Genomic DNA, 16,172 nt, shown 5'->3' with positions numbered 1-16,172 from the left:
CATGATTGGTGACTAACAAAAAGACTTGTGCAAGCATACATGCATTCATAGACACTGGCTTTGCTTGGATTCAGCTGACACAGACACTCATCAAGAAGTGCAAAGCAGTGAAGTTTGAAGAATAACTGCTACCTCATTTCACAGTCTGAACTGATTTAATGAATGAAGAATGGCACCTTAAACTACACAGATGAAGCATGTCATTTTAAGAAATTGCATTGCACTGATCGCATATGTTGGAACCCGAAATCTAATTAGGTCACCCTTGCATTTGTTTCACCCAGGGTGATTGCAATTGGACCACCTATGGAATAGGCTATCTTACATGGTCTTTTCTTGGAATGAGGACCCCTGTAGTTGACCAGTATGTGTAAAATTTGCAACACACCAGTGCATTCTAAGGATTTGTTTATAGTTAAGACATACCGGTAATTAACTTGTGTGAAGTGATCTTGAATATGCAGCCTTCTTAAGAACCTAAAGAACTACCTTGTGGGATCACACTAAGATCCATTAAGTCCAGCCTTCTTTGGAATAATTCCACATTACTGAGAGTGCAGAAACTTTGTTAGAAATGCTGCTTTTTAAGCTCTCAGACACCACTTCCTTCAAGTCATCATGCCACTCCTTGTTGAGTGCCATTGCTGAGTATTGCTGACTTTCACATTTTATAAAACAACAACAACCCAGGACATCTATGTAAGTATCAGCGTGGTGTAGGAGAGCCAGTATGGTGTAGTGGTTAAGAGCAGTAGACTCATAATCTGGTGAACCGGGTTTGCTTCCCTGCTCCTCCACATTCAGCTGCTGGGTGACCTTGGGCTAGTCACACTTCTCTGAAGTCTCTCAGCCCCACTCACCTCACAGAGTGTTTGTTGTGGGGGAGGAAGGGAAAGGAGATTGTTAGCTGCTTTGAGACTCCTTAGGGTAGTGATAAAGCGGGATATCAAATCCAAACTATTCTTCTTAGGATGGTATAGCGATTCTCAAATATTTGGTACCATATTTTTGGTATGGCACAAAATTTCTATAAAATTTCTACAAAATTGTGCTGCACTGTTAGATCTCAGGCTCACCTGCTGTGATGAATTGGGTGGTCCCAAAGCACCAGTTTTGAGAGTCTCATGGACTGCAAGAAGATCAAACCTATCCATTCTTAAGGAAATCAGCCCTGAGTGCTCACTGGAAGGACAGATCCTGAAGCTGAGGCTCCAATACTTTGGCCACCTCATGAGAAGAGAAGACTCCCTGGAAAAGACCCTGATGTTGGGAAAGATTGAGGGCACAAGGAGAAGGGGACGGCAGAGGACAAGATGGTTGGACAGTGTTCTCGAAGCTACAAACATGAGCCTGACCAAACTGCGGGAGGCAGTGGAAGACAGAAGTGCCTGGCTTACTCTGGTCCATGGGGTCACGAAGGGTCGGACATGACTAAATGACTAAACCACTAAACAACAAAGCACCAATTGCTACAGCCTAGGAAAACAACCATTAATAGTGTAAACTGCACACAATGTCCAGGGATTGGCCATGTGATGAGCAAACATTGGTAGCATCAAGTCATTGTGTGTGGGGGGGGATCCCCCTGGGATATGTAATTATTAAAAGCGCAAGCATGCGTCCCGGAATCTCATATGATACCTCCAGCCAAAAACCTTGTACTTCTGGAAACACCTACCACAGAAGAAAATGGTTCTCGCTCACTTGGCATATTTCTTCCTGCGCTCAGCAGAAAATCTGTTATTTGTGTGATGCATTTTTACTGGTGTCATGTGCCAGCAGTGGACCTGTTTCAACATGGATTAATGGGTTCTGGCTGCTATTGTATGCATAGGTATGTCCCAATATCTGAGAGAAGTGCTGCTGGCGCCCCCCCCCCCCCGAGTTGCTATGGTGAATAATATTTAATATTCTGCTAACAGAATCCTTCAACTGTTGCCTTGGTGTAAAACTGACTTGATCCTTCAAGATGGTAGCTGGAGATCAATTTTGTCAGTTCACTAGGATTACAGCTTGGATCTTCTGATCTTGAGTGGTTGATGCTCTAGGTCTATGATGAACCCGATGGGACCAGATACTTCTGCAGCCTAAGATAGACACATCTGTGGAATTTGCTCCCATGAAAGGTGATGATACCCATCAACCTGGATGGCTTTGAAAGAGGAATAGGCAGATTTGTGGAGTATAAAATTCTGAAAATGATGTTTACACGTGGGAATCCCTGTTGAGAAAGATATACTGATGATTTTCAATCAATGACAACTTTAAGCACAGAGTTAAAGTTGCAAAACCCATTAACTTCAATAGGACTTGAGGGTGACCAGCTCTCATTGGACTCATTGGAAATGGAAGGGATAAAACTATCTATCTATCTATTTTTAAAATTTGTATACCGTCCTATACCCCTGTCCTATAAAAAAAAACAAACTAGATAATAAAAACAATAACAACCCAATAACCTCCCTCCCCAACGCATTTTAAAAGGGCATCGTTTTTATTCTTGTCTTGATATCTTGTTTTGTTTCCCCCTCCTGTTGGATATATGATTAGATAGACACACAGAGACAGACTTTTTCTCAATGGAATTTTGTCAGCGTTTTGCCTCCCAGTACTGAAGTAGCATTGCATTCCATTCAAATTCTGTTATGCCCTATGGGAGACAAAAGTTTTTGCCATCTGTATATTGTATTATTCCAATCCTTATTAGGACAAAACTGCTTAGCTGTGTCAAAAACTATTTGAAGTATGTTTTTTTTCTTAAGTGAGAGTGTTGGGGTTTTTTTAACAGTGTGGTCAAAACAAAAGTATGTGGTTTGTTCTTTGTTTTTATGGTCACAAATACTTCTGGCTTTAAAACATCTTTTGGCATTTAAATGCGCTGGGGATTTTGGCTTGCATTTAAGCTCTAATATTATTAAAATATGAAAAGCAGAAAGGATTTATTTACAGTCATATAACATAATACTAAAGCTATAGATTTCAGAAGGCATTGGCGAAAAGGTCGCTTTGCCAAGTTGGCAAGAAGAACTGTTACATAGCTGGGTGCCTGCTATTGGAGCAGTTAAAACTGACTAAAAGTATGCACATTTCTGAGTTTAGCAGGCCAAGAAGAAAAGCCTTATTAGCAAACTTATGTACAAAATAGCAAGTAATCTAACTTTAGAAAACAAAGTTCCTAAGCTGAAAGAGAGAGAGAGAGAGAGATTGATTGATTTGGTCTAGCGCTGTATAAAGCACCGAAGTATTGCTTCTTTTTTAGTATACTGAAACATTCCATCGAGTTTGGAAACTAGCATAAGAACAGTTGTACTGTGTCAGCTGAGCTGCCCTTTGAACCCAGCTTCCTGCCTTTTAAAAGTAGCCAGATCAAGATGCTGCAGAAACTATAGTACAGCTCTCTTTGCTAAGAGACAATTTAGCAGAAGTCTCTCTCTCTCTCTCTCACACACACACATGATCCTGATCCTACTGATTTCACTTGACTGTCCAACAGAATAGCACCCTGATTCAGAAGCTTCCTGCAACTGGAAGCTGTTTTGCATGCAACAAGAATATGTCCAACTTTGAGCTTTTCAAGCAAAGTCATACTAACAATTGTGTGAGGAGGTGCAGCCCACACTTGTCCTATGTCTCTGCTAAGGTTCCCACTTTCGTTCTTTGTGTGTATAGTGTTTTTTTATTGCGTGTGAAATCGTGCACCTCATTAAAAATGCACAAGTCTTTCTGTGATTGACATGGACATATGTCTTTTACTCTCTCTTTTCCCCTTGGTTGTGATCCTACCTTTCTTTGATTATCACACTTTCCCTGCTAATACTAATGCAGGTGCGCCATTGACCTCTTTTTTCCTATACTTATTTTAACATAAGTTGGGCCTGTCAACTTGACAATCAACAACCCAATAGTAATTTAAAAACCTTAAATTTAAATACGACAATTTCAAAATTAGGAAAATTACCAGCTGGTTTTATGTAATGAATATTTCTAAATAGAGAAGTACAGTAGGGTGGAATCGAACACTGAATGCATGTCAGCTTGCACAAAGGTCCTGCATCATCTTCTATTCCCCCTGCCCCATGGCAGTCCATTCACCCTAAGAATATGTTCAGAGGTTTCTCCAATCCTACCAGAGCAGATTCTGAGAGAGTGCAGGTAGGGAGGAGAGGAGAGTGAAGTCTCATTGTGCAAGTGGAAGTTTGCTCTGCTTGGGCACAAAGTGTTGGGTACAACCCTTACTTCTCTTCTTCTTCTGACTCTTAGGCTGTGGCTTCAAGCTGCTGGTCAGTTCTGAAACAAAAAAAGCAACAAATGAAGGTAAGCAGGTTTTACTTTTTAAAAATACTTTTGTAGGTATGGGTGGTCTTCTTTGGCGATCACCCGTAGCCGAGTAAGATTGTATTCCATGAACACGGTCTTAACAGTGACTGTGGAGGCCAATTCTGGATCCACATGTCCTTCCACAGTGGAGACATAGGTTTCCGGGCGGGAGTTGATCATGGTGAGGGTTTGCCAAGCATGCTTGCCTCTTAGCACATTTCTCCCTTTCATCCTGAGTTTGAGCGTCTTCAAAGTCCATGACACCTTTGGTAAAGGCTGTTCTCCAATTGGAGCGCTCGCAGGCCAGGGTTTCCCAGTTGCTGGTGTTTATCCTACATTTTTTTTTAGATTCACCTTGAGAGAGCCTTAAACCTCTTTTGTTGACCACCAGCATTATGCTTTCCATTTTTAAGTTTGGAATAGAGTAGTTGCTTTGGAAGATGATAATCAGGCATCCGAACAGGTTTTACTTTTTAAAATACTTGTGTAGGTATTGGTATCTAAATTATGGCATGTAATGCTATGCTATAAGTTTTGCAAGGCCACTTGCTAAACCAGCATAGTTATAAATTTCTGTACCGTCATTTGCAAGTAACATATATAATTGGGTAAATTATTAGGAATGTGAAGAGAGAAGTGGGAATCATATGCGAGGGCCAGCTTTTATTGTTCAGCGAAGCAAAATTGGGGTGCTATGGCAATAGGACAGTGGTTGAGGTACAGCTACTATGGACATGACCCAGCCCTCCCAGGAGACAAATTTATGAATCCTCTAGTTAAGTGTTGCACCCAGTGAAATCTGAAGGGATCTTTTAGAAGGAGCCGCCTCATTTTTATCGACACTGTAAAATCCACAAGATAAGAATTGAGAAGGGCAGAGGGCCTTGGTGGGTTCAGTGGTGCCCATAGGTGCCATACTGGCGGCTCCAGAAATAGGATAATGTTTGCCATTTTGACATCTAATAGTGAATATCCAATTAAATATAACTTTAATTCTCTATTAACCAGTAAAAGAACAACTATTCACTCTTCCCCAAAAAACTGTAATGCATAAAAATGACAATGGATCACATGGTTATGGATTGTCCATTTTAAGGTAGCTGGAGAAGGTCCTACGTTCTGTTATGTCCAGAAGTTTACATATGTATAATGTGGCAAGGGTGCCTAGATATTAGGAATATTTGTACACCTATGAAGAAATCAAAAGTGAAAGCTGGTATGACTTTATTTCACAATATAAATTGGTATATTTAGAAACTTATTAAAAGATAGTGTGGACAAGTGGTGAGTTGGGGGGGGGGCTGTGGTTCCTCCAGATTTCATTGGATTCCCAGCTACTAGCCAGGGATGGTTGGGAGTTATAGTTCCAGCAACATCTGAAGGGTGCTAGATTCTCTGCCCCTGGGAAACTTGGCCCTGGTGAATCACTTGCTGAGCAATAAAAGTGAAGCCGCCCCCCTCCGTTAGTGTCTTCATTTGACACAACAGTTTTTCATACGCGGAAGCAGGAAGTGATTTACCTTTTCTGCGCTGATTACATCTCCAGGTTCCTGATGGCTTCTTTGCGCACTTCTATGCTATTTGTGAACACATCAGCCCTGTTCTGGCATGGGGCTTCCTTGGCCCCAGGAATTCTCTGTATGAATTATGCAACTTCTTCAAGGTATGCTGCTTCGTTACACCAGGAGAGCTCGTTGCCGCTAATTTGATACTGATACCTATTTAAAAAACAAAACCCAAAACCAGGCAAAACGAGAAATAAATACTTCTGTAATAAATCTCGGAGCCTGACAATGATCACAAATAAGTGAATTTGCTTTGTGTTTGTTTTTACCAGGACCAGGTTCTCTATTTCCTGAAAGACATTTTTGACTTTGAAAAGGTACGGTACTCCACTATAGATAACCTAGCGGAAGACCTTATGCAGTTGCTGATTCGACACACCGATCTTCTCTTGGCTAACCTCGGAGCCGACTCGCTAAGGCATTCCAGTGGCCTTGTTAGTGGATGTGGGGACACGGCAGCCAGTGGCATTTTGGAAGCTAAAGCACAATAGTTTCCTCCTTTTCGTTCTTAACGTGAGCACAATTTTTTGCCGTTTTCTCCCTCAAGGAAAGCTGCCATCGCTTCGGCTTTGGTTTTGGTTTCTTTTTCTTCTTTTTAGCAAGTACCTGAAATCTACAATGTTGTTAAATATGGACTCAGGGAAGTTAAAAAAATATATGGAAGGAATTGCTTGTGGAAAAAAGATACTGCATATGTTTGGAGCAGGTAGCTTAACCATCACTGGATTTATATGTAATATATCCCAACATATATATATATTTTAAAAAACGGCTAAGTGAAATGTATTTGTGGAAATACTGTGAATTTCCTCTGCTATTGTTTGTGACTGAAAGTGATGCAAAGGAACGTGGTATATAGTGTACAAGTTTGTCTTGAAGGTTTGCACTGTTGGAATTACCCAGTACAAAGTCTCAAAAGCTCTACCTGACCCTGGCCACACACTTGCCAAGTTATACATTTACTGTTATTTTTACTTAAATGAAGTGCAATATAATGACACTTAAAGTGACAAACAATTTAACTTTGCCTTGAAAATGTATTTTGTGTATATAAGCTATAGCTCATTATGTAGCGAAATAAATCGGTGCATTCAGCCTTTGGGCAGCAATGCCGTTCTATAAGCTTTTTTTTTTTTAACAAAAAATAATAATAGAGTACAAAGCTCATATTTTTATGTAAATTACCCTTCACTGATATTTTACATTGGAAATCACAGTCCAGGGAGGCCTTAAACAATGCTCTTAAATAATTTAATAATTGGTTGAATCCCCTTGCACCTTTAGAGAGCTTTTAAAACTTTTTACTAGTCGTGGATAAGCTAGAATCTTGTTTTGTTTGAATGTATCATTTAAAGTATATTTTTGAGGGAGGGGGAATGTTATGTCAAAAACGATAATCATCCAACGGACTTAAATACATGTTACTTCCGTCATTTTAAATTTTGTCTTCGTCTCTTTTGAAAATTCTGGGGGTCAGTTTACGAAGTGACTCTTAGAAAAAGCAAAACTTCACATCTAAGCTTGCATAATACAACCATAAAATGGGATATCAGAATAAAATGATACTACAGTAAAATATTGTGAAGGCCTGGGCATATGAAAGGATTCCACCTGCTTCTGGAAAGAGAAGGAAGATTGCACCAGGTGAAGCTCTTGTGGGGGGAGGGGGGTGGATTTTAAACACAGCAGAGAAGACTCTTGGTTATCATCACTGCACCTCATAGGGTGGCAGAACCTGGAACAGGACCTTTGATGCTGCTCTGAATCCTATTTCGCTTGCAGGAAAAGGTAATCTGGCCCTAAACTGTTTGGGGCTTTCTAGGTCAAAACCAGCACTTTCTTCAGAAATGGATCGGAAGCCAATTTAACTCTTTCAAAGAACTATTGAGCTTTCACTCCAAGCAGCCAGTCCCCTTACATAACTGCTGCATGATTTGCATTAACTGTACATCCAGCAGTCTTCAAAAGCTATCATCCCACAGTAATCTAAACTGATACAGTGGTACCTCGGTTTACAAACTTAATCCGTTCCGCAAGTCCGTTCTTAAACCGAAACTGTTCTTAAACAGAGGCGCGCTTTCCCTAATGTGGCCTCCCGCCACCAGTGCCCTTCCACCATTCGGATTCCGTTCTTAGACCAAGGTAAAGTTCTTAAACTGGGACACTATTTCTGTTTTTGCGGAGTTCGTAAACCAAATCGTTCTTAAACCGGACTGTTCTTAAACTGAGGTACCACTGTGTTACCAGTGTATGGATAACTGTGATCAGGCTGTAGAGATATAATAGCACCTCCTACAAAACCGTGGGCATGTTCAAAAACAAGTTGAATACCAGTCCCACCAGCCCACGGTACTTCTGGATTCAGTTTTAGATACTGTGGTCATAGTATGCCTATGTCTAGAGAACTACACTATTTATTCAACTTGAAAGTCTGCATACTATTTGTGACATTTTGGACTCGCTTAATAAAACGTATTGCCGTAACGCGGATTTTGGGATTTTGCTTTTTGTGTTGCTTTTTGTTTTGTGTATCTGGGCTGAATCCGAGGTGCTGGTCTTGCCCTGAAACACCTACAGTTTAGGGGACTTCTCTACAAATCTCCTTGGTTACAAAGATATCTGGGTAAAATAGTGCTCTAGGTGACTTGCTTGTATTTGTGGCTGACATTCACTAGAGTTGGTATTGCCAACATGGCTTCCATGGGTGCACATGTTCCTGGTGTCTGCAGGGTCCCTTCTTCAGATGAAATAAAGACTTTAAAGTAGCATTGTGTTACAGCCAATAGGTTTTTTGGGGGGTGCATGCTGCCCATGCCAATTTCTCCAGTTTGAAAATGTGCCCCAGCCCCAAAAATGTTATACTAGAAATAGAACTTTTTGGTCATAGGATGGTCTCTCTGAAGTCTGCATGTTCAGCTTCTGGAAGCCAGCCAAAGCCACTTTCTTTCACCGAGGCTTTGGGAAGTAATTAATCTATTACTTCTTTTACCCCAATTGATTCTTCCCTCTATGCGATATTAAAATCACAAATAGCTTCATGTTTCCTTTTTTATTTTAATTTGGATTTTTTAAAAATTATTGTACACTACGTCATGGGCCCCTTTGGGGAAAATGTAGGGCTGGTATTATACGGTATTGAAATTCCACTTTTTCTCTATTCAGGCTGCCTGAATAATCAATTTCTCATTCAGTCAAGGAGGAAACCTAGAGGATTTGTAGTCACTGTTCTGAAATAAGAGTTGTGACAGACTTTCTGCATCAACATTCTTATGTTTAGGTTGATTCCAGTTACAAGCTGGTTAACTTGCAGTGTGCATGTATGCAACATGGCATGGTCATCTGTATTCATCTTAATAAATGGCTCGGATGTATCATGGAAGTTGAGACCGATAGTGACAGTCAGGGGGCGAGGAAGTCAACATGATACAGAATTAGCTGGCAGCTGTTTCTCTGAACTGCCTAGTTCATGCTGCTACTAATATGTGGGGAACTATATCTGCATACAGCAAGGGGAGAAACAAGACCGTTTTTCAATCTAGGGGCCATGTTTCATTATGGGGACTTTGCTGGGGGCTGCCTACCAGTGGTGATTGTGGCAAAACAGCATCTGTGGAGCAATGGTTGTGATCCTTGCCTTTGTACAGCAGGCTACATTCAAGCTATGCTCAATTCATGTGTGTGTTTTTACATAGGTACATCTCCATCCAAGCAAGTAAATGTGATGTAACCGCCTCCCCTCTCTTAAAGGCAAAGGGACCCCTGACCATTAGGTCCAGTCACGAACGACTCTGGGGTTGCGGCGTTCATCTTGCTTTATTGGCCGAGGGAGCTGGCGTACACCTTCCGGGTCATGTGGGCAGCATGACTAAGCCGCTTCTGGTGAACCAGAGCAGCGCATGGAAATGCCGTTTTCCTTCCCGCCGGAGCGGTACCTATTTATCTACTTGCACTTTGATGTGCTTTCGAACTGCTAGGTTGACAGGAGCAGGGACTGAGCAACGGGAGCTCACCCCGTCGCGGGGATTCAAACCACCGACCTTCTGATAGGAAGTCCTAGGCTCTGTTGTTTAACCCACAGCGCCGCCGCCCCCCCCCTTACAGGGGTACAATTCCAGCCAGGCAAAAGTATACATGGGGACGGGGATGGAACCAGAGTTAGCAAGGGGAGCAGCATGGCCTGGATATGGACTGCATGTGTGGACTCAAGGGTCAGATAGACTTGGAGGGCTGCATTTGGTCCCCAGACCTGAGGTTCCCCACCCCCCAGCACACATGAATCAAATAGGTTTATCCATCTCCCTGTCCAATGTTTCATGAGTCAGCATGGGAAAGTGCACCAAAGCCGGTACGATGAGCCGACAGCAGTAGGCAACACAGAGGTGAACATTGGAAGTTGCCTTATACAGTATTGAGTCAGACCACTGGTTCATCTAGCTCAGTCTTGCTTCCACTGAATGGCAGGCGCTGTCCAAGGTTTCAGCCAAAGAGTTGCTCTCAGCCCTACCTGAGATGCTGTCTCAGCCCTACCTTGACGCTCTTACCACTGAGCTACTTCCTTCTCTACAGCTGCACCCTCATTCCATTCACACAAACTGGCACTGCAGAATGCTATCTGTGACTGACAACATCTATAAGGTGGGAGTCAGAAGTCAGAGAACAAAGGTAATGATGGAAGAAAGCAAGTACAGTAAGCCCGCAGCTTATGCATTCAGCTTTACATGCCTGGCAAAAAAAAAAGGATTTAAAAAAGTAAAATGGGTGTGGTGGGTGTCAAGGGGAAAAAAGGCTTTGGCAATCCCACCCACCATTGAACCCAATGTGTTTTGGCTATATGCAAAATTGGCTTCAAGCGCAATCCCCAGAATGTAGCTCCCCTTGTTAAGTTGCAGGGTTACTGTAGTCTAAACAAAAGATAAGGGGGGAGGAAGGGAGGGACAAGGGAAAGAAGGAGAAAGCAAAGAACCAAGGAGAAAATAGAACTCGTGGAAGTTGAGGTCGATGGAGAGGAAGATGGGTCAAAGTCAGCTTGAAGCAGGAAAGGGAAGTGGAGGTTGTTCGTTTCAAGTATAGCACATTTATGGCACTGTTGCTGTTCAGTCAGCATCTCTCAGCTGGGAATTGGTTAGAAGTGTGGAATATGCAGTGGAATCAGGGTTAAATGCCACAATCAGTAATGCAACACACAGAAGATTCCTCCTCCTCTTTTCATACAGATAAAGGAGCAAGAGTCTTGGATGTGCCCCACTACAGTTTAGTAGTTTTCACTGCAGTCTGGAGTTATGCTTTTAACCTTCTGTTTCGCCCTGTCCACATAGTAACTGGAAGAATATTGACTATTTTTGTCCACCTTGCATTCTCAAGAAATCACATATTATTGAACAAATAAGTAAATAAAATTCCTCTTTATTTCTATAGAATGAGATATTCAGAGCTGCCTCCAGTGTAGTGTCTTGTGTGAGAAAAACAGAATGGAAAGGAGGGGAAAGAATAGCAGAGTCCCATTATGTGTACAGGGAAAAAAAGCAATCAAATCTCTCTGCTGCCATCTACTCTGCAAAGTAATTCAGGAGCAGAAGTAACTGGTTCTGGATGTTTAAGCATTAATTTCAACAATTGCATCTTTGCAAGTGTGAAAGGATTTAAAATGTGCCTGTGGGAGGAGGGGTTTATTGGTTTGTTTTGCTTTTGTTTTATTACAAATTTTGTGTTTTAATTTTGTATTTTTATGCTGTGAACCACTCTGTGTTATTCAGATGAAGCATGACATTCAAATTTAACAAAAAATAAATAAATGCTGATGTTTATAGTGGGCTGATCCTATATTCTGAACACTAGCAAAATATTCAGAACACACAAATACTTTAGTCATAAAGACCCATTGAAAAGAAACCCACATTTATTTCAGTGGGTCTACTCTGAGTATGAGTAATGCTGGCTATCACCCATATAGATAGGGTACTGAGTGGACTTCAGGCTGCTACAATTATCTGGTAAGTTACTATTATTAGTTACTTGCTCTCAGTCAGTTTAGAGCTATAAAAAAGCCACCAGGATCTCAGAGTCAGAACAGATTTTTTCTAATATACAAAAGTGAAGCTTGTCAGGAGTTGATCCACTGCCCTAAAGTACTGCCATCAACTGGACTTGTGTGCTGAAGGGAGAAGGGGAAAAATACATTTTCAAGTCTTGATAGTAAGTATTTTTCTAACTGCTAAGTACTGACTACATGAATGCCTTTTAGATCTAACTGATCTGTTTGAATGACACACTGGATTTTTTTTGGGGGGGGATGCCTGTTTACGTGGACATCTTTGTTGAAGGATGGTGGTGACCCTACGGAGTCTAGTATATAGGACATGGTAGAAGCTGAGAGTTAATTGGGTCTGTGTTTTTGGAGAATAAACGAGTTTTCCATGTTGGACCTCAGCAGAAGACCTCCCCCCCCCCCCAAAAAAAAATCGATGGGCATTTCCTTTCAAATAGTGTGTGTGGTGTCGTGTCGTGTGATCGATTGTGCGGGTTGGGACTTACCTGCCCCCTCCCAATATTTTATTCCGGAGCAACCAGCCCTTGGAGGAAATGCACTCTGCACCTGCTCAAGGACACTTTTGCAGCGCAGAATGAGCGCCGGCTCGGAATGATAGCCTGGTCTCTCCCCCTCATCTCCATTACCCTCGCTTTTCATTTTGCCAGAGCCCCCCACCCCTCCAGGACGGCCGGGGGAATTCTCCCGTTTCCCCGAGTCCCTGGGTGTATTTATAGCTTCCAGCCTAAAATAACCCGGCTGGGCCAGAGAGAGGGGCCCAGGCGGCGCGGCCAGGGCGCTGAGAGAGGAGGAGGAGGAGGAGGGGGCGGCCAGGGCGCGCGTGTGCTGCGTCGGGACAGCTGCAGCCGGGCCGGGGCTCGCTTGGAATGCGGGAGCGGGCTGCGCACCGGGACTTTTATGGAAACTTGCAGAGCCCGGCGCTGCTGAAGCCGCAGCCAAGGGGCGCGCGGCGGCGGCGGCAACAACAGCAGCAGCAGCAGCACCACCAGCAGACGGTAGCAGCAGCAGCAGCAGCAGAAGCAGAGCAGCTTCCCAGCTTCCCTCCCGCCCACCCAGCCGCTGGGATTATCTGGAGACGCAGAGCGAAGCGCGCAGGGGGCTCTCAGGTACGGGAAGCTGCCTTCGGGGGCACGAGAGAGTGTTTGGTTTTGTTTTGGCGCGAAGGTCGGCCTGAGAGGCGGGCGTTTTGGCGCGCAATGAGGCGAGGGAGCCCCAGGGGGGACGGTCGCGAGGGAGAGCTCTCTCCCTCTACGAACAAGAGCCAGCCTCAGGTTCCCTTTGGCTTGACCTTGTCCAGCTTGACTTGTACTTTGTCCTTAATTCGGTCTTCCTGTGACAGGAGAGAGGGAGGCCCTCTCTAGCAAGCCCTCTCCGTCCCCCATGGATTTTTAATTTTTATTTTTTTTGGCACAGTGAAAATTCCTTTTTCTACCCCTTCTGCTCTCCACCAGTCAGCGCGATCTGTTTCATGTCTCCTCAGACGGTCGAATTTCTCTGTCGTGCTTCTCTCGCTCCCCCCCCCCACACCCACCCGTCGCAGGGCTTTAGTTTCCCTTGACGTCCGAAGAGCAACAGTTGGCGCACATTCTTGTCTAGACTAGAAACGGGTTTTATTTGGAAGAACATTCTGGGGGCTTCGCTGTGGGTCCCTTTGCAGCTTCTGAGTTGGTCGGGCTTGTTGTGCATTTACAGCCCTGAAGAAGGAGGCTGTTGCTTGTGTGACTAATAAATCCATTTCCAACGAGGGCCCTCTTCTATTCTGAAACAAAACTCGCAACGCTCAAAATCCAGAGCCAACAGCTCTCCCTTTTTTTTTTTTTTACTGGAATGACAATTGAATGCAACTTTCCCAGGGCGAGGGGTGGGTTGTGGAAGGGAGTTGAACTAAGTCCTGGAGAGAACATCTTGGATTAATGCAGGTGCCTTTTCTGCTTTCCAGAGGTCAGAAACCTTTTGCTGAAAGGTGTGGAACTGATCAGTGGCTAAGGAGATGACAACTAGGAATAAGGTGCTGAGCTAATATTAGAGCAAGGGGGTGGTGGCAGAGGCAGCAGCGATAGTGTCGCCAGATAAGTGGGTGGGTGATCTCTAAACCCGGCTCAGCAAACCTTTCTTGCTCTTGTCATTTGTTCATCTTGTAGTAGTGATTTCGCCTTGCTTTGTGCTTATGAGATGTGAGGAAGCTGGTCTGGGTGACACTGATAATCTTCATAATTCATTAAAAGTTGCTCCTCAAAGTTTCAAGTGTTTTAGCTGCTTGTATCCACTGCATAGCCTTATTCCGTGCTGAAATGTACAGAGAAAGATATAATCATAAATGGAAAGGCAAAAGGTTAATTGGTCAGTGGAACCAAAGGAAATCTAAACTAGAAAGCTCAAAGCTTCTTGTTTAGGAGATACAGTATATCTTTTACAAGTGAATCAGGGGTGTGAGGTTTGTGGATAAAATATCAGCTGATTTTAGGTAGAATATTTTGAATTTAAGAGTTTTTGAATAAGAGGGGTGTGCTACGAGTGTATGCACCTTTATGAATGCTTAACAGACTGCTTTCAGAAATATTTTTTGTAGTTGCATTAAAAAAATATACTAGATGTGGTGCTAAACAGAAATATTCATTTAGTTTTGTGTGCCAAGATATCTTCAACCATATGTTCTATTAAATGAGGTGGGGGAGCAAGCGTGGTTGCCTTTTATTTTATATCATCATGTAGCTGATCTATTTTACTAAATGAAACCTATTTTTCATTGTGACACTTCTCAAAGCTCTGGTGGTATTTTATCGCAAGGAGGTCTGTGTGAATGCCAGCCCAACTGGAGCAGTTTCTCTGTAAAACCCTAAATGTATATATCTGCAAGTAATGGTCAGTATTATTATGTGAATGGCAAAGTGCACAATCAGATCTGACCTCTGCAATGAACCTACTAAAGTAGCCTTTTCCAACCAGCTGCCCTCTAGATGTTTTGGACTACAATTCCCATCATCTAGGGTTCACCTGAGACATTTTGACATCAGAGGCGAATCACAAATTGGCATGAAAAGGAGTGAATTAAAAGCTACATCAAGAACAAGGAAGGAATAAAGATCTACATCAGGATCTGATGCCCATGTGGATCCTGCCACCTGAGGCAGTTGCCTCATCTTGCCTCTTGGGTGGAACGGCCCTGCCACTATTGGCTGTTTTGTCTGGGACTGATGGAAACAGTGGTCTAAAACATCTACACTGTATTTCAGTACTGTCCATGCTGTCTAGAGATGGTTTTCCAGGGTTTCAGACAGGGTTTTCTCCCAGCTCTACCTAGAGACCTTGAGGATTGAATTTGAGATCTTTTGCACATAAATAACATGTTCTGCCACTGAGCTATGACTCTCCCTCATGTAGCCTGCCTGATATCTGGTTTCTGTGGAAGTCCAACTGTAATCAACATCTTATACACTTACAGGTTCCTGATAGGCAGTTTTGGGATTTAAAGGAAAATGCCATTTTATTTTAATTAAATTTTAATTAATTTAATGTGTATTTATGCGTACCTAGAATATCTTCCAAGTATGTAGAAGCCATTACCTTATTTTTGGCTTCCCCATTTCACTTCCACACTGATAAGTGCTCAACCACATAAGGGAACCTGCAACAAAATGTTTCAGTGTACAGTGGTACCTCGGATTAAGTACTTAATTCGTTCTGGAGGTCCGTACTTAACCTGAAACTGTTCTTAACCTGAGGCACTACCTTAGCTAATGGGGCCTCCTGCTTTTGCCGCGCCACCGGAGCACAATTTCTGTTCTCATCCTGAAGCAAAGTTCTTAACCTGAAGCACTATTTCTGGGTTAGTGGAATCTGTAACCTGAAGCGTATGTAACCTGAAGCGTATGTAACCCAAGGTACCGCTGTATCTTCACCTCCATGTCATCAAGGTTAGCTGGCCCTCAAGTGGCAATGCTAGATCCAGGACTCCCCAAAGACCTCGTCCAGAACAGACTGCATACTCACTTCCTAAACATGGGAACCATCTACCTGCAGTACATCCGTCTTGTCAGGATTCAGTCTTGGTTTATTGACCTTCATTGAGCCCATTACCAAACCCAGGCACCAGTCCAGCACCTACGTAGCCTCACATGACTCAGATGACAAACAGAACTGTGTTTCAATGATACACTGATGACAGCTCACTCCAAATCTTCTGATGACCTTACTTAGCAGTTTCATCCACATGTTGAAGAGCATGGGAGTCACGATGAATAACA

The 16,172-nt window shown here is 43.0% G+C and overlaps 2 protein-coding genes across 10 annotated transcripts in view; both read left to right on the top strand.

The window, feature by feature from the left end:
- Positions 1-8,366, top strand: part of MIGA1 (mitoguardin 1) — a 39,511-nt gene extending 31,145 nt beyond the window's left edge. For all 4 annotated transcript variants that reach the window (XM_082227283.1, XM_082227281.1, XM_082227282.1 and 1 more), the window contains 3 exons: positions 4,261-4,314; positions 5,864-5,980; positions 6,155-8,366. In XM_082227283.1, the coding sequence (XP_082083409.1) occupies positions 4,261-4,314; positions 5,864-5,980; positions 6,155-6,373 (390 nt within the window). In that variant the 3' untranslated portion in view covers positions 6,374-8,366. The remainder of the gene's footprint in view (positions 1-4,260; positions 4,315-5,863; positions 5,981-6,154) is intronic.
- A 3,594-nt stretch (positions 8,367-11,960) lies between these two features.
- Positions 11,961-16,172, top strand: part of NEXN (nexilin F-actin binding protein) — a 34,453-nt gene continuing 30,241 nt past the window's right edge. For 3 of the 6 annotated variants that reach the window (XM_082227538.1, XM_082227536.1, XM_082227540.1), the window contains exon 1: positions 12,902-13,034. The gene's annotated coding sequence lies outside the window, so the exon portion shown is untranslated. Of the gene's footprint in view, positions 12,075-12,880; positions 13,035-16,172 lie in introns of those variants that run through there. The other 3 variants (XM_082227535.1, XM_082227539.1, XM_082227537.1) reach the window with 3 other exon arrangements.

Source organism: Podarcis vaucheri (genome assembly GCF_965113315.1).
Source record: "Podarcis vaucheri genome assembly, chromosome: 6".
Lineage (NCBI taxonomy): Eukaryota > Metazoa > Chordata > Lepidosauria > Squamata > Lacertidae > Podarcis > Podarcis vaucheri.
This window is presented reverse-complemented; position numbering and strand designations above follow the sequence as displayed.